The sequence below is a fragment of the Oncorhynchus keta genome, chromosome 4, assembly GCF_023373465.1.
Source record: "Oncorhynchus keta strain PuntledgeMale-10-30-2019 chromosome 4, Oket_V2, whole genome shotgun sequence".
NCBI lineage: Eukaryota > Metazoa > Chordata > Actinopteri > Salmoniformes > Salmonidae > Oncorhynchus > Oncorhynchus keta.
The window spans coordinates 32,342,590-32,360,752 of NC_068424.1; the positions used below are offsets into that span (position 1 = coordinate 32,342,590).

Genomic DNA, 18,163 nt, shown 5'->3' on the forward strand with positions numbered 1-18,163 from the left:
GCTGCTACTCTCTGTCTATCATATATGCATAGTCACATGGACTGCACATTCATGTACATACTACCTCAATTAGCCCGACCAACCAGTGCCCCCGCACATTGGCTAACCGGGCTATCTGCATTGTGTCCCGCCACCCACCACCCGCCAAACCCTCTTTTACCCTACTGCTACTCTCTGTTATTCAGAGACAGTAGCGGCAGGTAGCCTAGTGGTTAGAGTGTTGGACTTGTAACAGAAAGGTTACAAGATTGAATCCCCGAGCTGACAAGGTCGTCTGTCGTTCTGCCTCTGAACAAGGCAGTTAACCCACTGTTCCAAAGCCATCATTGAATATAATAATTTGTTCTTAACTGACTTGCCTAGTTAAATAAAGGTTAAAAAATATATATATATGCATAGTCACTTTAACCATGTCTACATGTACATACTACCTCAATCAGCCCGACTAACTGATGCCTGTATATAGCCTCTCTACTGTATATAGCCTCTCTACTGTATATAGCCTCGCTACTGTATATAGCCTCTCTACTGTATATAGCCTCTCTACTGTATATAGCCTCTCCACTGTATATAGCCTCTCTACTGTATATAGCCTCTCTACTGTATATAGCCTCTCTACTGTATATAGCCTCTACAGTATATAGCCTCTACTGTATATAGCCTCACTACTGTATATAGCCTCTCTACTGTATATAGCCTCTCTACTGTATATAGCCTCTCTACTGTATATAGCCTCACTACTGTATATAGCCTCACTACTGTATATAGCCTCACTACTGTATATAGCCTCACTACTGTATATAGCCTCTCTACTGTATATAGCCTCTCTACTGTATATAGCCTCTCTACTGTATATAGCCTCACTTCTGTATATAGCCTCTCTACTGTATATAGCCTCTCTACTGTATATAGCCTCACTACTGTATATAGCCTCACTACTGTATATAGCCTCTCTACTGTATATAGCCTCTCTACTGTATATAGCCTCTCCACTGTATATAGCCTCTCCACTGTATATAGCCTCTCCACTGTATATAGCCTCTCCACTGTATATAGCATCACTACTGTATATAGCCTCTCTACTGTATATAGCCTCTCTACTGTATATAGCCTCACTACTGTATATAGCCTCTCTACTGTATATAGCCTCACTACTGTATATAGCCTCACTACTGTATATAGCCTCACTACTGTATATAGCCTCACTACTGTATATAGCCTCTCTACTGTATATAGCCTCTACTGTATATAGCCTCTCTACTGTATATAGCCTCTCTACTGTATATAGCCTCACTACTGTATATAGCCTCACTACTGTATATAGCCTCACTACTGTATATAGCCTCACTACTGTATATAGCCTCACTACTGTATATAGCCTCACTACTGTATATAGCCTCTCTACTGTATATAGCCTCTCTACTGTATATAGCCTCACTACTGTATATAGCCTCACTACTGTATATAGCCTCACTACTGTATATAGCCTCTACTGTATATAGCCTCACTACTGTATATAGCCTCACTACTGTATATAGCCTCTCTACTGTATATAGCCTCTCTACTGTATATAGCCTCACTACTGTATATAGCCTCACTACTGTATATAGCCTCACTACTGTATATAGCCTCACTACTGTATATAGCCTCACTACTGTATATAGCCTCTCTACTGTATATAGCCTCTCTACTGTATATAGCCTCTCTACTGTATATAGCCTCTCTACTGTATATAGCCTCACTACTGTATATAGCCTCACTACTGTATATAGCCTCACTACTGTATATAGCCTCTCTACTGTATATAGCCTCTCTACTGTATATAGCCTCTCTACTGTATATAGCCTCACTACTGTATATAACCTCACTACTGTATATAGCCTCTCTACTGTATATAGCCTCTCTACTGTATATAGCCTCACTACTGTATATAGCCTCACTACTGTATATAGCCTCACTACTGTATATAGCCTCACTACTGTATATAGCCTCTCCACTGTATATAGCCTCTCCACTGTATATAGCCTCTCCACTGTATATAGCCTCTCTACTGTATATAGCCTCTCGACTGTATATAGCCTCTCTACTGTATATAGCCTCTCTACTGAATATAGCCTCTCTACTGTATATTGCCTCTCTACTGTATATAGCCCCTCTACTGTATATAGCCTAACTACTGTATATAGCCTCACTACTGTATATAGCCTCACTACTGTATATAGCCTCTCTACTGTATATAGCCTCTCTACTGTATATAGCCTCTACTGTATATAGCCTCTCTACTGTATATAGCCTCTCTACTGTATATAGCCTCACTACTGTATATAGCCTCACTACTGTATATAGCCTCACTACTGTATATAGCCTCACTACTGTATATAGCCTCACTACTGTATATAGCCTCACTACTGTATATAGCCTCTCTACTGTATATAGCCTCACTACTGTATATAGCCTCACTACTGTATATAGCCTCACTACTGTATATAGCCTCACTACTGTATATAGCCTCACTACTGTATATAGCCTCTCTACTGTATATAGCCTCTCTACTGTATATAGCCTCACTACTGTATATAGCCTCACTACTGTATATAGCCTCTACTGTATATAGCCTCACTACTGTATATAGCCTCACTACTGTATATAGCCTCACTACTGTATATAGCCTCTCTACTGTATATAGCCTCTCTACTGTATACAGCCTCTCTACTGTATACAGCCTCTCTACTGTATACAGCCTCTACTGTATATAGCCTCTCTACTGTATATAGCCTTGCTACTGTATATAGCCTCACTACTGTATATAGCCTCTACTGTATATAGCCTCTACTGTATATAGCCTCTACTGTATATAGCCTCTCTACTGTATATAGCCTTGCTACTGTATATAGCCTCTCTACTGTATACAGCCTTGCTACTGTATATAGCCTCTCTACTGTATATAGCCTTGCTACTGTATTTAGCCTCTCTACTGTATACAGCCTTGCTACTGGTATTTTTCACTGTCTTCTTACTGTTGTTTGTATTTCTTTACATACCTATTGTTCACCTAATACCCTTTTGTAATAAAACATTTCTTAGAAATTGCACTGCTGGTCAGAGCCTGTAAGTAAGCATTTCACTGTAAGGTCTACCTACACCTGTTGTATTTGGCGCATGTGACAAATACACTTTGTTTTGATTTGGAATTTGATGTTATTTTAAATGGACAAAAAATGTGACGCCGAACTTTTGAATGATACTGTATAAATATATATTTTATTTTAAAATCTAGATGGAAAAACGCTTTCAGTGTAAACTTAAATGACTAAAACCAGCTATGAAGTATGTCGAACAGATCATGGAATAATCATATATTTGAGAACTAACAATCACCAAAATAAAAGCTAGGTAGTCAGGGAGGATTTTCCATTCCAAAAACATTACATTTTTTTTGTACTTTACCTCTTTTTCTCCCCAATTTCATGATATCCAATTGGTAGTTACAGTCTTGTCCCATCGCTGCAACTCCGCTACGGACTCGGGAGAGGCGAAGGTCGAGAGCCATGCGTCCTCTGAAACACAACCCTGCCAAACACAACCCTCCCCTAACCCGGACGATGCTGGGAAAATTGTGCACCGCCTCATGGGTCTCCCGGTCACGGCCAGCTGTAACACAGCCTGGGATCGAAACCAGGTCTGTAGTGATGCCTCAAGCATATTGTGTTGATATTTTGATATTGTTTGAGCAAAAAACCTAAGCATTAGCCATGGCAAAATGCTAACATTTCTCTACACCAGCAAGATGGGGGCCTAGACTGCTTACTGGGAATTAAACATTTGGACAAACTATCCCTTTAACGCCAACACTTCCCCTTGAGAATAATGTGACCTTCACTCCAACATGGCTGGAACTTAAATGTGAGGTATTTGTTATTTGTACCTTCCATGTCTGCCGTACGCGGTGAAAGTGAAATATGTACACGTGTGACCTACAAGAAGACTGCCGCAGAGCTTCTATGATGGATGTTGTTCTAGGGACGTGTGCGCACGTGTGTGTGCCTTCATGCGTGTATGTCCTAGAGGCCTGTGCTCTCTAGCCTCAGTGTGGCCTGAGGGTAAAGGTCAGACAGAGCTAGCACGACACAGTAAAAAAAAAAAAGACACTCTACTTAATGCTATCTAGGTTTACACAAACAGCACACTGCTACGCTAACATTCCCACGACAGCACAATAACCATTACCGAAACGCATGCATGATAATGTTGTACAGCATAGCCTTCATAGGGGTAGTGTGGCACAATAAACGCTTATGTAAAATAACTTTATAACGTTCACACAACCACGAGATAACGTTGCCCAATCGTTACTCTTAACATCCATGACCATCCCACGTGGCATCAGATCAACATCCAGTCATGATTGATATTTGAGTTGTCGAAAAACATTAATTGAGTGACGCAACGCTGATGGGAACGTGATCATTTCAACAAGGTACGGTGAAATGATGTGGAAACAATGTTGACTCAAAGAATTGTGGTCCAGTGGGGTGTGAGGTCAAAAACAAAATGGCTGCATTCCAGGCCGACTACAATGCAGATCAAATCAAATTGTATCTGTCACATGCGCCGAATACAACAGGTGTAGTAGACCTTACAGTGAAATGCGTACTTTCTATCCCTTAACCAACAATGTAGTTTTAAGAAAATAAATTTTAAAAAGTAAGAGATAAGAATAACAACTAATTAAGTAGCAGCAGTAAATAACAATAGCGGGTCTATATACAGGGGGTACCGGTACAGAGTCAATGTGTCAATGTGCAGAGGGCCCGGTGTCGAGGTAATTGAGGTCATTTTTTATTTGACCTTTATTTAACGATGCAAGTCAGTTAAGAACAAATTCTTACTCACAATGACGGCCTACCGGGGAACAATGGGTTAACTGCCTTGTTCAGGGGCAGAATGACGGATTTTCTTTACCTTCTCGGGTCGGGGATTCGTTCCAACAACCTTTTGGTTACGGGCCCAATGCTCTAACCACTAGGGTTATTAAAGTGGCTATGCATAGATGATAACAGAGAGTAGCAGCAGCGTGGGGGGATGCAAATAGTCTGGGTAGCTGTTCAGGATTAGCTGTATTAGCTGTTCAGCAGTCTTATGGCTTGGGTGTAGAAGCTGTTTAGAAGCCTCTTGGACCTAGACTTGGCGCTCCGGTACCGCTTGCCGTGCGGTAGCAGAGAGAACAGTCTATGATTGGGGTGGCTGGAGTCTTTGACAATTTTCCTCTTCCTCTGACACCGCCTGTTATAGAGGTCCTGGATGGCAGGAAGCTTGGCCCCAGTGATGTAATGGGCCGTACGCACTACCCTCTGTAGTGCCTTGCGGTGGGAGGCCAAGCAGTTGCCATACCAGGCAGTGATGCAACCCTTCAAGATGCTCTCAATGGTGCAGCTGTGAAACCTTTTGAGAATCTGAGGACCCGTGCCAAATATTTTCAGTCTCCTGAGGGGGTAGGTTTGTCGTGTTCTCTTCACGACTGTCTTGATGTGCTTGGACATTGCCTTCCAGATCACACTACGCCTGGATAGGTAGTTAACATGAGCTAACCCCATAATGTGACTTAGCAGTCTGATGTCCAACTGTGCGGTCGATGGCGTGGCACACAAACATTGGTTGATGCAATGCAACGGCCACAATGTAGTCGGCCTGAAACATGACTAATGCCATGATATCAGTTGGTTCAGTGAGTCAGTGACTAGCTTACCTATACCATGGTTGGTTGTCTCTCTCCTGCTTCCTGCTGCTCTCTGGTCTGGGAACATTAGTGACTCACATACAGCCCTGTCCTGAAATAAATTCCCTGTGTTGGTGAATGCACCAATTTGTAAGTCGCTCTGGATAAGAGCGTCTGCTAAATGACTTAAATGTGTGTGTGTGTGTGTGTGTGTGTGTGTGTGTGTGTGTGTGTGTGTGTGTGTGTGTGTGTGTGTGTGTGTGTGTGTGTGTGTGTGTGTAAACGAGAAGCGTGGGCGTTTATGTCTGTTAGGCAATGGTTCAGTTTCTCTCCACATAAATGTCCACGTGACGTGTGGGACTGAGTGAGTGTGGTTCTTTGACGCGAGACCTTTTGCCCCCTGTAGTTGAGTTACTAACTGAGATCCATGAATGAGACGTCATAGCCAACAGAGAACGTCAGGCAGTCATTGAAGAGTGGGCCATACAGAAGAGAGCGATCACATCAAAAACACAACACTAGAGCAATGACACCCGCTGCGTCCCAAATTACACTCTATTCCCTATTTAGTGCACTTCTCGGGCCCTGGTCAAAAGTACTGCACTATATAGGGAAAAGGGTGCCATTTGGGATGCGCCCACCGTTCCGTACATGGAAGAGACAAAAGAGAGAGACATTTCCTGTACCTGGTAGATCAGAGTTGCCTCCTCTCTCCACTATGTGATTCCTGTAGAGCGTCTTCAGAACCTTGGCACTGCCGAACCTCTTGAAGCGGCTCTTCAAGTTGTTATAGTACCATTCCAGAGACTGGGTCCTCAATATCCTGGAGACGAGGAGAAGAAAGAGGGCGAGAGAGAGATAAGGGAGAGAGAGAGTCAGTCACAGGTGAAATTAAACATGGCACAGAGTAAAGAGGATGGAGAAAAAAAAGCACAAAGGAACCGGGGAAAACTTCTAATCGCGGCCGACTCAAACTTTGGCACGGCGTCATGAAATCCATTAAGAAAACGCAAAGTTTAATTTGATGCCTTTGTATTACCGTGGCAGAGAGATAACTACAGTTTATCGCTTTCGGGCGACGCTGCGCGTTTCATGGGAAACACTTTCCCTTGTGAACAGACGAAGTCAGGGAGAGAGAGCTGGCTGTCTTGTTCTCCGTCCATGGGCTGCATCTGAAATGGCACCCTTTTCCCCGACATAGTGCAATAGGGAAACCCATAGTGCTCTGATCAAAATTAGTGCACTATATAGGGAATAGGGTGCCACCTGAGACACAGCCAGCCCCTGGTGTTATGTCACGGAGTCAAGTCAAGCAGTCAACAGTCCCATTCACAGCCCCTCTCCAGCACTTTTATTGGAATACGTACCTTGTTAACCCGATGATCCAATGCCATTGGAGTGTATTGTGTATGTTTCCGTGTGTATTGACCGTGCATTGAGGGTGTGTGTGTGTCTGTACGTGCATGTGTGTGTAGGTGTATGTGTTGTGTGCATGCATGTGTGTTTGGATGCCAAATCCTTTTTCTCACGGGTTGGTGTGGATCTGTAGCTGGTATGTGTTTAAAGGGCGCTATAGCTGCTTGTCCAGACCAGACTGCTGTGGTCTGTGTGTTACGTAAGCAGTCATTTATGCTGGAGTGTGTTCTGATTTACAAAACATGAGAAAAGCGCTCGCCTTGCGCCACTGTTGCATCGGATTGCGTGAATCTCTGCCAACTTTGTTTTTAATCTCTCCCAAACCTCCGCCCGCCCTATTTAATTTCATACCAAACCCATCGTACATACTGTTCACATAATGATGCGCACACACACACACACACACGCACGCACACACACACACACACACACACACACACAAACAGTCAAAAGACATTTAGCTACCGTATCCAACAATACAAAGGAGGTCATGTGCAGAAGGGAAAAGAGGATATGCTGTATCTATTGGCAATGAATATGAAAAGCGATCAAAACAAGTGCATAACATTCTAAACAACAGGCTTTCGCATTGAGGAGTAAGAATGTTATTCATATGTATCCCTTATGTGTCTATGAAACCCAGATGATGGTTTTGATTGACCAAAACCCATTTTAGTGAGGCTCCCTAGCGCTAAATGACTAACCTAACGATGAGGGGCCAGCTGGATGATAACTCTGGGGCGGCAGGTAACCTAGTGGTTAGAGTGCTGGGCCAGTAAACGAAAGGTTGCTGGATTGAATCCCCGAACTGACAAGGTAAAACAATCTGTCGTCCTCCCCCTGTGCATAATCTGTTTTGTCATATTATATACACTACCGTTCAAAAGTTTGGGGTCACTTAGAAATGTTCTTGTTTTTGAAAGAAAAGTAAACATTTTCTCCATTAAAATAACATCAAATTGATCAGAAATACAGTGGACATTGCTAATGTTGTAAATAACTATTGTAGCTGGAAACTGAAGATTTTTTATGGAATATCTACATAAGCGTACAGAGGCCCTTTATACTCAACTGGCAGCTTCATTAAATAGTACCCGCAAAACACCAGTATCAACGTCAACAGTGAAGAGGCGACTCCGGGATGCTGGCCTTCTAGGCAGAGTTCCTCTGTCCAGTGTCTGTGTTCTTTTGCCCATCTTAATCTTTTCTTCTCATTGTCTGAGACATGTCTTTTTCTTCACAACTCTGCTTGAAGGCCAGTAGTACACAGGGAGGGAGTAGTACACAGCGTTGTACGAGATCTTCAGTTTCTTGGCAATTTCTCGCATGGAATAGCCTTCATTTCTCAGAACAAGAATAGCCAGACAGGTTTCAGAAGAAATGTATTTGTTTCTGGGCATTTTGAGCCTGTAATCGAACCCACAAATGCTGAAGCTCCAGATACTCAACTCGTCTAAAGGCCAGTTTAATTGCTTCTTTAATCAGAAGAACAGTTTACAGCTGTGCTAACATAATTGCAAAAGGGTTTTCTAGTGTTCAATTAGACTTTTAAAATGATAAACTTGGATTAGCTAACACAACGTTCCATTGGAACACAGGAGTGATGGTTGTACGCCTATGTAGATATTCCATTAAAAAAAACAGCCATTTCCAGCTACAATAGTAATTTACAACAATAACAATCTCTACACTGTATTTCTGATCAATTTGATGTTATTTTAAAATTAACAAAAATATTTCTAAGTGACCCCAAACTTTTGAATGGTAGTGTATGTTACCCCTCACTGCCCTGATGAAAGTAAGAGAGTGTGTGGGAGAGAAAGAGATAGAACGCGTGATTGTGTGTGCCAGGCAGGAGTGAGTGTGTCTCTCTACGCCAACCCGAGACGAACCAGGTACATATAGAGACGGGAGCAATGGGCACGCTGCTAATGGAGGATCCTGAGTGCCCCTGAAGGATGTCGGCTTTTTGTAGGCTCTCATCCCGCCATCCCTCCCTCTGTTCTCTGTGTATTTATTATCTATTTCCTCTCCTGCCAAATGTGGCCGGCTTCCTTAATTCACGCCCGGGGTCATCCATGTAACGGTAATGGCTGCCAAAAGCGAGCGAGAGCGCCCAAATGAAAAGGCTGTTTTTGAAATGTATTTCTTTTTGAATCCCTGGCTGCTTGCTCCTCACTGCCACCACACGGTCAAACAGGAAATCAATAAATAAACTAGCAACGGAAGAGAACCAGGGGAGAAATACTAATGACACAAATACTAGTGACACAGAGGTATATTGAACAACAGGAAGTGTCCCGTGGGGTGTTTAGTTAAGTGGTAGAGTTAGGCCACACAAAATGACATCAATCTTGCCCACAGCCGGAATCGAGTGGTATCCAGGCGGCTACGACGTGAGGCAATTTCACCTCGTTAGTGAAATGTGAACGTGTAATTGTTGATTAAACAGGAGGTTGAGACCTCATTTGTCACGTTGCTGTGTGGTGACTTTGGGACTAGAAAAGCCAGTGCTATCAGATCCACGCTCATGCATATTTCAGTTCTGAATCAGTGGGCTCAACGTGCAGCAGAGCAGCCCTCCTCTCCCTGCGCCTGTCACTCAAGACAGGTAGTGAAACAGACGGGTGAGAATGTATAGTTCAGGTCCGGCATCTGCTCCTTCTCTCCTCCTCCCTGACAGGCTACTTAAACGTCAAGCTGTCCACTACACTAACCCTCCAAAAATGAAGTCAGCACAGTAACCCTGTCAAATTAAGTCTGTATATTAACCTCTTCAAATTAAGTCAGTACACTAACCTAACCCTCTTAAATTAAGTCCATACATTAACCGTTTTTGTGAGGAGGAGTATTTTCGGAGAGGGAAGTGTTGTGATCTATGGAACATAACATCTTGTGTGTTTATCCGATATGAGGAAGAATCAAAAGTGAGAATTTGGGAAAGTGAAGTGGATAAGGGGAGGAGGTTTCGGTTGGCAGCCCACTGTAGTACAGCAGTTTTGTGGAAATCCATATTCCATAATAAGGATAAGAAATTCCACGTTTCCTGCTCACATGAATAAGGGAGCGGGATTCCTTTGGAGTGTCTCTTCGTCTTTTGGTTTCTTGGTGCAGAATTTGCCTGCATTACTCCCTACTCATCCCCTTGCCTTGGAGCTTGGGAGGGAAAGGTTCCCCAACCTAAACGTAATATAGTAAACGAAAATACGGGACACTCAAATTAGTATGATACGGTACGTTTGGTATGGTACGTATTCATTTATGGATGTCCTTCACTCATTTCGTATTATACTGTATGTTATGAATTACAATTGGTATGATGTTACATGTTGCAATTCATACATATGTTATGGATTTGCAATACGTATGATATGTTTCAAATTCCAATTTGTTGTTATTAACGTTAGTTAGGTGGCTAATTGGCTAACGTTAGCTAGGTTAGGGGCTAGGGGCTATGAGATTCAAACAGGCAACCTTTGGGTTGCTAGACGCTCGCATTAAACACCCACCCCCCCCTCCTTTCGTTTTTGCCTTGAGTAACCTTCTGTCCTATATAACCATACCGAACGTAACATTTTCGTTTACAATGTTACGTCTAGTCTATGAGACCAGGCAGGCATCCCTCCCCCTTCCTCGCCTATCTCGCTCTCTCTTCTCCGATCAATTTGCACATATAATTGCGATTTAAATGAAATATGTATGTGAAGTGCAGAAAAGAAGCCCCTCTGTGGTTCTGCCAAGCTCCCACTTCCCCGGGCAAAAGATACTATTACCATTATTGACTTTCTGAGGCTTCTAATGAATCAGTGTGCTTTCTGTCAAGGGTGGGTGAGGGGAGGCGAGGGGAGGAGGCTGGGTAAAAACACTGTTTCTTTAACATCAAAGATCAAATAGAATCTCCGCTCTGAAAACCTACAGAACATCCCTCTATTTAATGAAAGCAAATGCTGGTGAAATAAAGCAGGTCTGTTTAGTGTCGGAGTTTTGAAGTTTGAGAAGGACATCTTAATGAGTTTGCTGTGAAATGTTTGAACGGTGTTTGTGGGATCTGACCATTTCAATCACAGGATGTGTCAAAACGTCATGGGAGGTTCAAGTTATGTGTCGAAACACGTTCCCCCCTGTCTGTTGAAAAGCTAGAAAAAAGTGTATTTTTGTGTGGGAAAATCTTACAAGAAATGATACACAGACACCCACATTTATTTACCATTGGGTGGAAATGTAATTCAATAAAACCAATTCCACTTACAGACACAAAAACAAATTAGTCCAGACATCCTTTTAACGTGATTTCAATCATAAACGGACAGCTATAAGTGCGGCACAACAGAAAAGGTGAAAATGGTCAGCATTAGACTATGCATTTCACTAACGAGAGAACATGCAAAATGTCTGATTTATATAAATCCTTATGTAATAATGTTTGGCTCTAAATATACATATCAGAGGTTAGGTCTGAGCCTGGGAGCAGCAGCTATTCATATGAATAAAGTTAAGTGATGAGAATTGTAAATGCTACTGTTCAAAAAAATAAAAACACAATAATATCATCCTCCCATCTGCCATAATCCCACCCTCCCTCTCGCTCTACTTTGTGTGCACGCGTGTATATTCAAAGACACAGACAAGAGGGGAGTCCATCACCAACTATCATGAAGCAGTATGAGCTCTCTCTCCATCTCCACTCCATTAAACATTAAAAAAAGAGTCATTTAGCAGATGCTCTTATCCAGAGTGGCTTCCAGGAGCAGTTGGGGTTAAGTGCCTTGCTCAAGATCATATGAACAGATTTTCTTCACCATGTCGGCTTGGGGATTTGAACCAGCATCCTTTCGGGTTATTGGTCCAATGCTCTTAACCATTAGGCTACCTGCCGTCACTAGGTTACCTGTCTGAACGGGAAACCTCAGACATTGACAGACGACCCTAAGAAAGGCATGCGTGCTAAGCCATCACAAGCAGTGGCATGGTCTATTTTAAGGGCCATCACATTAGACCCAGATTTTCTTGTGGCCCTCAATGTAAAGAAAACGTTTCTGGCCACAGATCTCTGTAGGAGGTCCGGATCGACAAAGTCCACCATGAGAAACATTGCAAACCCTAATCCCCAGAATAGGAATCCCACAACAGACCCAGACAGGGATCAGCACATCATCCTTTCCCTGAGAAAGGGATACTATCTTGGGCCATCACAGGCAGTGAAGTGGCCTGGCCCTGCTGGTTCACAATAAGAGGTGAACACTTGAAATATCCTTTAATCCAGCGAACGTGTTCAGTGCAGGGCCCTAACAGGAGAGGCAGGTGAAGAGGTAGATGACAGCAGGCAGACTGAAACAGCACTAAGCCCCTCTAGAAGCAGACCTCTGAGTGTGTGTGTGTGTGTAAATATGCGCACGCACGCACATACCCACCCACACCCACACATCCCCTGGCCGGTTTAGAGAGTCCAGGGTGTTCTGTCTTGCTCATTTAACTCACTTGTGTCTTAAAAAGTCTAAATATAGGAACAGCACATCCTCACTTCTGCTCAGGCACCGCTAGGCAATTCTCTCACTCACCCGAACGCTCATCTTCTCGCTCTCCTTCCTCCCCCCCTTCTCCATTGACCCCCCTAGCACTGCAACTAGCCATGGCAGCAGCTGAGCGAGCCCTCCCAAATGGCATCCTATTCCCTATATAGTGCACTACTTTTGACCAGTGCCCATATCAGTACGCGATGTTACCCGGCCCATCGTCACTTCCTGTTCAATGCGGAATGAGGGAGAGCTTGGTTTTGTTCTTTTGAAAAGGGTGTTTTTTAAAAAAGTGTATTGGAACGTTTTTAGTAGCTGTTTAGTAACTGTTTAGTTTGGATCCCGCGACGCAGTTGGCATCCGTTGCTGGGACTTCTAGTCTCTGTTCAGTGATCCTGCCGACCAAAGCCGGGCCTCAGAAGCTATTTGGCGTAGCAGTTAGCCTAGATGCTAGCTAGCTGCCCATCAAGCTAGTGGGGTTTTCTTGAGGGCTTGAAACGCAGCCTGCAACATGGTAGACATTGTGGCTGGGACCACGGATTGTCTCTGGTTTGTGGCTGTCTAGATCCCTGCTGTTTGTTGTTTTCAATCTTCCCTGTGACCTACCCTGTCTGGAACTGTGAGGAGAAACAGCGTAACCTACGGTGCTAGCTACCAAATCAAATCAAATTTTATTTGTCACATACACATGGTTAGCAGATGTTAATGCGAGTGTAGCGAAATGCTTGTGCTTTTAGTTCCGACAATGCAGTAATAACCAATGAGTAATCTAACCTAAATATTCCACAACAACTACCTTATACACACACAAGTGTAAAGGGATGAAGAATATGTACATAAAAATATATGAATGAGTGATGGTACAGAACGGCATAGGCAAGATGCAGTAGATGGTATAGAGTACAGTATACACATATGATATGCGTAATGTAGGGTATGTAAACATTATATTAAGTGGCATTGTTTAAAGTGGCTAGTGATACATTTTTACATCCATTTTCCATTGTTAAAGTGGCTGGAGTTGAGCCCGTATGTTGGCAGCAGCCACTCAATGTTAGTGGTGGTTGTATAACAGTCTGATGGCCTTGAGATAGAAGCTGTTTTCCAGTCTCTCGGTCCCAGCTTTGATGCACCTGTACTGACCTCGCCTTCTGGATGATAGCGGGGTGAACAGGCAGTGGTTCGGGTAGTTGTTGTCCTTGATGATCTTTATGGCCTTCCTGTGACATCGGCGATGCTGCGCCTTCTTCACCACACTGTCTGTGTGGGTGGACCAATTCAGTTTGTCCATGATGTGTACACCAAGGAACTTAAAACTTACTACCCTCTCCACTACTGTCCCGTCGATGTGGATAGGGGGGTGCTCCCTCTGCTGAAGTCCACGATCATCTCCTTTGTTTTGTTGACGTTGAGTGTGAGGTTATTTTCCTGACACCACACTCCGAGGGCCCTCACCTCCTCCCTGTAGGCCAGCAGACTGGGATAAGGATTGGATTGATTGAATATGTCCGTAAACACACCAGCCAGCTGGTCTCCGCATGCTCTAAGGACACGACTGGGGATGCCGTCTGGGCCTGCAGCCTTGCGAGGGTTAACACGTTTAAATGTTTTACTTACGTCGGCTGCAGTGAAGGAGAGTCCACAGGGTTTGGTAGTGGCAGTCTCAGTGGCACTGTATACCATGACCAAAGACCAAAGACGGTGGGAGTACCGTTGAGGACAGTGTTGTCTCTCTATCACACGTGAAGGATCTTTTAACTTCTTCGATATAGGGGGCGCTCTTTTAATTTTTGGATAAAAAAACGTTCCCGTTTTAAACAAGATATTTTGTCACGAAAAGATGCTCGACTATGCATGTAATTGACAGCTTTGGAAAGAAAACACTCTGACGCTTCCAAAACTGCAAAGATATTGTCTGTGAGTGCCACAGAACTAATGCTACAGGCGAAACCAAGAGGAAATTTCATACAGGAAGTGCCCCAGATTTTGAATGTGCTGTGTTCTAATGGCTCCTTATATGGCTGTGAATGCGCCAGGAATGAGCCTACACTTTCTGTCGTTTCCCCAAGGTGTCTGCAGCATTGTGACGTATTTGTAGGCATATCATTGGAAGATTGACCATAAGAGACTACATTTAATTATTACCTCCGAAATTATTGCGTAATCTCCAGCTGCGTGCATTTTTCCATTTGGTTCAGAGGAGAAACCAAACTGCCACGAATGATTTATCATCGAATAGATATGTGAAAAACACCGTGAGGATTGATTCTAAACAACGTTTGCCATGTTTCTGTCGATATTATGGAGTTAATTTGGAAAAAAGTTTGGCGTTGTAATGACTGAATTTTTGGGTTTTTTTCTTAGCCAAACGTGATGAACAAAACGGAGCGATTTCTCCTACACAAATAATATTTTGGGAAAAACTGAACATTTGCTATCTAACTGAGAGTCTCCTCATTGAAAACATCCGAAGTTCTTCAAAGGTAAATTATTTTATTTTTTAATGCTTTTCTTGTTTTTGTGAAAATGTTGCCTGCTGAATGCTAGGCTTAATGCTATGCTAGCTATCAATAGTCTTACACAAATGCTTGTGTCGCTATGGTTGAAAGCATATTTTGAAAATCTGAGATGACAGTGTTGTTTACAAAAGGCTAAGCTTGTGAGCCAATATATTTATTTCATTTCATTTGCGATTTTCATGAATAGTTAACGTTGCGTTATGGTAATGAGCTTGAGGCTATGATTACATTCCCGGATACGGGATTGCTCGACGCAAGAAGTTAAACAAACAAAAACAGTTCCACAAGCAGTTGTTACAAAAACAAGAAAATAGCTTCAAGTGTTTTGTCCAAATACTGGTGGATTCAACAAATAAAACAATGGACGACCTGACGAGAGAGGTCCAGGACCTTAAGAACAGTTTTCAGTTCTCGCTGGGTCAGCTCGATGAGTTGAAACAGGAAAACGGCAAGATGACATCAATCTGTAAGTCATTGAGAGAGGACATCAGTTCTGTGTGTGAATCCATAAAAACAATGACAGAGAAATCAGATTATCGAGGGACAATCAAGGCGGAACAACATGGCTGTGGACACAATTCCAGAATCTCTACATGAGACCTGGAACGAAGTCTGAGGACAAAGTGAGGGAAATGATCTCTGAGAAATTGAAAATGGACCCACCACCGGCACAGGTGACAGGCCCAGGCTGATAGTGGTCAAGTTCCTGAGGTTCAAGGACAAGGTAGGTGAGCCAAGAACATGAGAGGAACATATATCTTCCTCAATGAGGACTATCCTGAAGCTGCGTGCCAGAAGAGGAAATAACTTATCCCAGTCATGAAAGCTGCATGAACACTTGGGGACATTGCTTACATCCACTATGAGCAGCTAATAAGTCTGGCTGCACATCTGACTTGCTGACTTACTGCAAATGTAGAAATAATGCGACTAAACTCAACAAAAAGAAGAACAACTGTATTACGAAGCCAAGATCAATGACATAAAGAATGATGAAAAACAACTTTGGAGTACTTTAAATGAAATTATGGCTATAAAGACGAATTCAACTCCATATTTCATCAAATCAGATGGCTTATTCATCACAAAACAATTTGATGTTAACACATTTTTTATGATTACTTCATTGACAAAGTGGGCAAACTTAGGCAGGAAATACCAACAACGAAAAGTGAGCTATCGTATTCATGCATAAAAAAAACCAAATAATGAAAGAAAATATTTAATTTTGTTTAAGTTAGTGTGGGAGAGGTGGAAAATTATTGTTATCGATCAATAATTACAAACTTCCTGGCATTGACAACTTAGATGGTAGTTGACTCTATAGCCACTCCTATCTGTCATATCTTTAATCTGAGCCTAGAGGAAAGTCTGTCTTTTAATAAACCATTGGAAAAAATGGTGTTTGACCAAACACAATGTTATTTATCTGTAAACAAATTAACAACAGACATTCAGCATACTTATAAAGAAGGGCACTCAACATGGACTGCACTGACACAAATGACTGATGATTGGTTGAAAGAAATTGATAATAAAAATATTATGGGAGCTGTACTGTTAGATTTCACTGCAGCCTTTGATATTATTGACCATAACCTGTTGTTGAAAAAAACTTGTGTGTTATGACTTTTCAACCTCTGGCATTTTGTGGATTCAGAGCTATCTATATAATAGAACTCAAAAGGTTTTCTTTAATAGACGTTTCTCTAATGTCAAACATGTAACGTGTGGGGTACTGCAGAGCAGCTCTGTAGGTCCTCTACTCTTTTCTATTTTTACCACTGGCATTAAACAAAGCATGTGTGTCCATGTATGCTGATGATTCAACCATATACACATCAGCAACCACAGCTAATGAAGTCACTAAAACCCTTAACAAATAGTTGCAGTCTGTTTTGGAATGGATGGCCAGTAATAAACTGGTCCTGAACATCTCTAAAACTAAGAGCATTGTATTTGGTACAAATCTTCCTTAAATTCTAGACCTCAGCTGAATCTGGTAATGAATGGTGAGGCTGTTGAACAAGTTAAGGAGACTAAATTACTTGGTGTTACCTTAGATTGTAAGCTGTCATGGTCAAAACATATAAATTCAATAGTTGTAAAGATGGGGAGAGGTCTGTACGTAATAAAGAGATTATTTGACACCACACTCCAAAAAGCAAGTTCTGCAGGCTCTAGTTTTGTCTTATCTTGATTGTTGTCGAGTCGTGTGGTCGAGTGCTGCATCTCTTTGTAGATACTATGCATGCATGCCATTCTCTCTTGGCTAAGAGTTGGAGAGAGACTGACTGCATCACTTCTTATTTTTATAAGAAATGTTGATGTGTTGAGAATCCCAAGTTGTTTGCATAGTCAACTTACACACAGCTCTGACACATACTTACCCCACCAGACGTGCCCCAAGGGGTCTTTTCACAGTCACACAATTCAAGAAAGGGTACAATATTATACAGAGCCATTATTGTGCGGAACTCCGTTCCATCTCATATTGCTCAAATAAACAGCAAACCTGGTTTAAAAAAGGTAATATGTATTGAGAGAGCAATTGGATATGAGATTTGTTTTAAAAAGAGAATGGGAATAAAGAAGTCAAAAGCCTCCTTTCAAAGTATCCATCACAGTTGGTCTGGGAGAGGCTGCACATGGTGTGAGATTGTGAGAGCGGTGAGTGTGCGTGTGTACATGTGAAGCGAGCATCTGTTGAAGCAAGCGGTGCAGAACAGCTACGAGGGAACAAAATCGTGAGAAGTTATATGGCAGTAATCTTTTCCGTTGTCCGAGTCTCTTCCCATTAATACAGTATGTGGCTAATGATAGCCACAGGTAACGCTATCCTTGTTTAGAGCGATGACATGTATTGAGGCGAGCACTGCAGCATCTGAAGACACAGGTGTCTGAGGAAGAAAACAAATCAATGGCCACTCCAAGCACATTTATAAAAGAAGTAGCATGACCACGCTAGTAATACAACATTCCAGTCGATCATAAAGTGG

At 42.5% G+C, this 18,163-nt stretch overlaps 1 protein-coding gene across 12 annotated transcripts in view; it reads right to left on the reverse strand.

Moving 5' to 3' along the window:
* The window catches only part of myripb (myosin VIIA and Rab interacting protein b), a 200,779-nt gene that overhangs the window by 43,843 nt on the left and 138,773 nt on the right, over positions 1–18,163 (reverse strand). For 11 of the 12 annotated variants that reach the window (XR_008111213.1, XR_008111214.1, XR_008111215.1 and 8 more), the window contains one exon: positions 6,403–6,539. Coding sequence is in view for 7 of the 12 variants with exons in the window: in XM_052506155.1 (XP_052362115.1) it covers positions 6,403–6,539 (137 nt within the window). In the remaining 5 variants the exon portion in view is untranslated. Of the gene's footprint in view, positions 1–6,402; positions 6,540–7,083; positions 7,197–18,163 lie in introns of those variants that run through there. The other variant, XM_052506179.1, reaches the window with a different exon arrangement.